General features: G+C 33.2%; 1 protein-coding gene across 1 annotated transcript; it reads right to left on the reverse strand.

The window, feature by feature from the left end:
• Positions 1-976: 976 nt before the first annotated feature.
• On the reverse strand, positions 977-2,537 carry LOC123217498 (UDP-glycosyltransferase 72E1-like). Its single transcript, XM_044638561.1, has one exon. It carries the CDS (start codon positions 2,516-2,518, stop codon positions 1,049-1,051), a length of 1,470 nt encoding a protein of 489 aa, XP_044494496.1. The 5' UTR covers positions 2,519-2,537; the 3' UTR covers positions 977-1,048.
• Positions 2,538-4,758: the final 2,221 nt, after the last annotated feature.

Below are 4,758 nucleotides of genomic sequence, written 5' to 3' on the forward strand. Positions count from 1 at the left end.
TATCCACTCTTATAAACAACTGAATTATCATTCATCTATTAATAAATTTATTACACCACACATAAAATTTAGATTTTTTAAAAAATTTAAGGAGGGTCAAATTTAAATTTTTCTAAATTTGTGGCTTTTTTTTTTTTTTCAGAAGTCAAGGAGGGTCCTTGACACTACCTAAGTCCACCACTGATTGACTCTAAGTTCTTCTACTTAATCCTTTAATTTGATGTTTAGTGTGCATGCTAAATTTATGGATAAATTTTACCTTCTATATTATGTAGATAGACCACTAAAAATATTTGTAAAATATTTCTACATCTCTCTATATTTTAATATCCTTCATGTACCTACTAAATCGAACTTTAGCATTCCAACATAAAATTTAGCGAAACACTAAAGTTTGTGTGAATATATAACTTGTACGTTTTGTAGCTACACACATAAAAATACTATTAAAACTTTCGTAAAACTCCATAGTTTTAAGTCACGTACTTCTCCTCCAAATTAAAGTTAAGCATTTCAAGTTTAAAGTTTAACATATGAGCTAAACTTCTACTATGTGTCTTAACTCCGTCAAAATCCCATAATTATTGTTTATATTTCTAACAATACAACAATCTATCAAATTAAAATAAAAAATAAGCAAATATTAATCTTTCTTTTAACTAATTTTATAGGTCATAAATTCATGTTTTCTATGAAGCAATAAAAACGCACACACCATATAATTAAACTTACTAGTTATTAAGAGAATTTGTGGCGAAATGATAGGATAGTTTTACAACAACCCACGAAAAAGAAAACATCAAACGGTGACAAATTTATCCAATGTGGTATGTGGAAAACATTGCAAGCTCATGCAATTATTTGATGAGTAATACTATTTTTATATACCTAAATAATAGACATAAATTTATATATAAATAATAATATATTATTATATAATTAAATAATTTTAAATTAAAAATAAAATAATATTCAATTGTATAATAATATATTATATTTTATATATAAATTTGTGTTATTTTAGTGTACATGGTTTATTGTTTTCGTTTTAACCACCTTTAGCCTTTACTTCCAAGGTTTGGACAAAACTCCAGCAGTCATCGGCCAGCCGGGAAAGTGAATTAAAGGAGCTACCACCTTTATTCGAAGCTTTTTCAGCGCTCAATTGTAGCTCCTTCACCTTGTTTCTTATAGCATATCCTTCCTTGTCCACCATGATCTTTCTCACCATCATCTCTATCTCATCTCTCTCCACTACTCTCTCTGACGGCATCTCCTTTGAACGCACAGCCACCCCAAGCTCCTCCGTCAGCATCGTGGCATTCATCTTCTGCTCTGCGTACAGTGGCCATGCGATCATCGGAACCCCGTTGATTATACTTTCCAGGGCGGAATTCCATCCACAGTGTGTTAAAAATCCACCGACAGATTGATGCGCCAAGATCTCTGCTTGAGGAGCCCACATAGGGACAAGCAGTCCAATCTTTTGGGTCCGAGCTAAAAACCCGTCCGGTAAAAAATCTTGACCATCGGAAGAGTCGATTCCTACAGAGAAATACGACCCAGAAACATCATTCTCAACCGGGGGACGAACCACCCAAATAAATCTTTGTTGGCTTAGCTCCAAGCCCAATGCCAGCTCTACAATTTGTTTTGCTGATAATGTTCCTCCACTTCCAAATGAGACATATAATACTGATTCTCTTGGTTGCTTGTTCAACCAATCCAGTATTTCTTTTCCTGAAGTCGACGGTTGAACGGATCTTGCCAATGGCCCAATAGGATAAACAGGTGCCTTGGAGTTGCGCCCTAGCAAATTAGAATCTCTGTAGGCTCTCAGTGTTTTGGGCTCTAAATCCTCCCAGGTATTTACCAGAATCCCATTGGCTGATGACATCAACCTTGAAGCATTCAAATATCCATCATAAATGGGAGTCTCAAAAAGCGGAAAGATCTCAAGGGTATCCTTGAACTTGATAGGAGTGCAACCAGGGATTTTCAGTGGTTGGTGCTGGTAAACGTGTTCAGCTAACGCCTTGTTATCAAATTCTGGAGTATATATAGCAACAGCGAAAAACCAGGCATTAGAAGCAATGAATACGAACTTCAACATCTCAAACTCATCAGCAATCGCCATAGCTTCAGTTCCAAACAAGTCGACAATCAGAGCCGTTGGACGAATTGCCATCGCAGAAATCGCAGATCGGAGGAGAGGCAAGGACTCATGCATCATAACTACAATCTTTATTGATATTGATGCATCCGGATCGACGATGGCAGAGATGTCCACAGACGGGAGTAAGACGATATTAAGGAAATCTTGGTTTATTGAGTGGAGAAGTTGAGATAATTGTTCATCTGAAGCGTCAGAAGCCACAACTAAGACGGTGACTTGGAGGTTGTGATGGGTAACAAGGCGTTTAGCAAGCTCCAGAACAGGAATAAGATGCCCCAAGCCGGGGCTTGCAAGCATGGCTACATGTGGTTTTGTGATTTGCATTGTGGAAGACTTTGACATGGAAGAGGGAGTAAGGGTGCCAAAATTGAATGCTTTAGTAGCTGTTATGTGAATAAATGGTATTTATAAACATAGGTGTTAGCCTTCATCAGCCAATTTAAGCAACTACTTGTCAAACAAAAAAGCCAATTTGAGCAACAGTGAGATAAAATATAGCGAATTTATTAATTTTGGTTGACTCTTATTATTACCGTATCTGATAAGGTTCAACGCATGGTAAAATATCCTTTCATTGCCAAAGAGTTAGCGTGAATTAAAAAAAATATATGTATAAGAAAATTTAAGTTTTTTTTATAACGAATCAAAATCAAACTTTTGACTTATCTAATTTAATATTTATAAAGTTAATTATTAAATCTAAAATTTATTTTATTTGATATGATTTATTTGCTCTAAACAAAATGAATAATTTGACTTAGGTAGAGTTCCTCCCCAAATTAAAAATAAATAAATTTCAATCATCTTTTTAATTATGTAATTACAGAGGAAATTTATTAAAGTAATCCTTATTTTCAATGATTTAAACAATTTTAACTAACCTTTTACTGATTATACTAATAAAACTAACAAAAAACATATTGTCAAAATTGTCAAGAGCCTACCCCTCTCACCTCTTCTACCCATTCTCTGGGTTTTCTTCGGTTACAACTTTAGATCATCGTTTTTTCTTCACTTTCTTAGTTAAAATGATCTCCGAAATGAGTTCTTCGGTTAGTAATCAGTTCAATGTGTCTTTGTTTTCGCCATTATTTCGGTTAAGTAAAATTATGCAATTTTAGGCTTGAATATTGTGTTTTTGTGTTTGAAAATGGGCGAATTAATAGGTGGAATGCCTAGTGGGGAGCAAAGTAATAGGCAAGATGTCTAGTGGTCGTTTACTAATCATTGTTCACATTAACCTTTTTTTAATATTTTTTTTCTTTTTATTTAATTTTAATTTCTTGTTCTATTTGTCTTATGTTCATTCCACTTTTTTCAGGTTGTTGGTTTGATTGACTAATAAATATTTTAATTTTTTTTCAAAGATTTCCAATAAATTACTGCTAAGGGGAATATAAGTTCAATGATGCACAACAATTCAATTAAAAGTGTGGGGACATGAAGTGATATGATAGGAAGGATTTGAGCAAAGTTGTTTGTTACACAATGATAATTATTTAGGATTTCTTGTCTTGGGCAGTTCCTTAATTTAAAGGAGTACAAGTTTAGTGTTGTGCTATCACATTTGGTCTTTTTCGATAAATTAACTAAGAGGAATTTATTTGAGAATTCCTATTTAGGCTAAATAGAGTAGACGTCTGTTTTAGCCTAGTAGAGTTCATTATGGTTATAGGGTTATGTTTCTATCATCAGACTAACATACAATTGTATGTGTCGATGTTGGAGGTTCATTGTTTGGGGAGGCAATACTTCTCAAGTTCTTCATCAATTTCGTATAGGGACTTGTATTAGCGTTTAATTCACAAACATAGGGTGAGAAAGATGAAGATGTTGTCAAGTTTACTAACTGTATTTTGTATATCATAGGAAGATGGGGCAATTAATAGGAAAGTGGTTCGAAACCGCCTTTTATTTCTAGTAGATGAGTTGGACGCATTCAACTATTACCTGTGGAGATAAATGGTGTAAAACCTAATGATTGAATCAATGAGGCAAGTAGTATAAAAGAGGTAGATTTTGTTAGTGTTTCACATCAAAAAAAAAAAATAGTGGATTTTGTTAGGAATTTGTTAACCATTCATTTCTATTAGACGCCGTTTGACTAATTAAAATCTATTCATTTTGTAGCTTTAAAAGTACGAGACTCTAAGAAATCTATGAAATTTTTTTGATTTCTTGAACTTTAAAAATGTTTAAGAGACACTACCTTGTGGGTTTTACAAAGTCTCAATCGGTGAGATATAGCCAAGTGTTTGAAGAGATATTCATTAAACATTATCATTATTAGATATAAAATTAGATATATGAAAAAATAATAACCTGAAAGGGTATTATATCGCTATGTGAACCCAGTTATAATTGTTCATATTCAATGAGAATATATGTGTAGTTGAAATGATTATCCTTATTAAAAGCCTTTTCCTTTTTTTTTTTTCTGAAATGATTATAATGTAAGTTCGATGTAATGATGGGTTAAAGCATGAATGGCATGTATTTGACCCAAGTAGTAATGGTGCTTGCATACCGAATTTTTGTGTGGATGTGATTTACATATGACGAGTGGCATGTTTATATGCAAT

The sequence above is a fragment of the Mangifera indica genome, chromosome 1 (genome assembly GCF_011075055.1).
Source record: "Mangifera indica cultivar Alphonso chromosome 1, CATAS_Mindica_2.1, whole genome shotgun sequence".
NCBI classification, from domain to species: domain Eukaryota; kingdom Viridiplantae; phylum Streptophyta; class Magnoliopsida; order Sapindales; family Anacardiaceae; genus Mangifera; species Mangifera indica.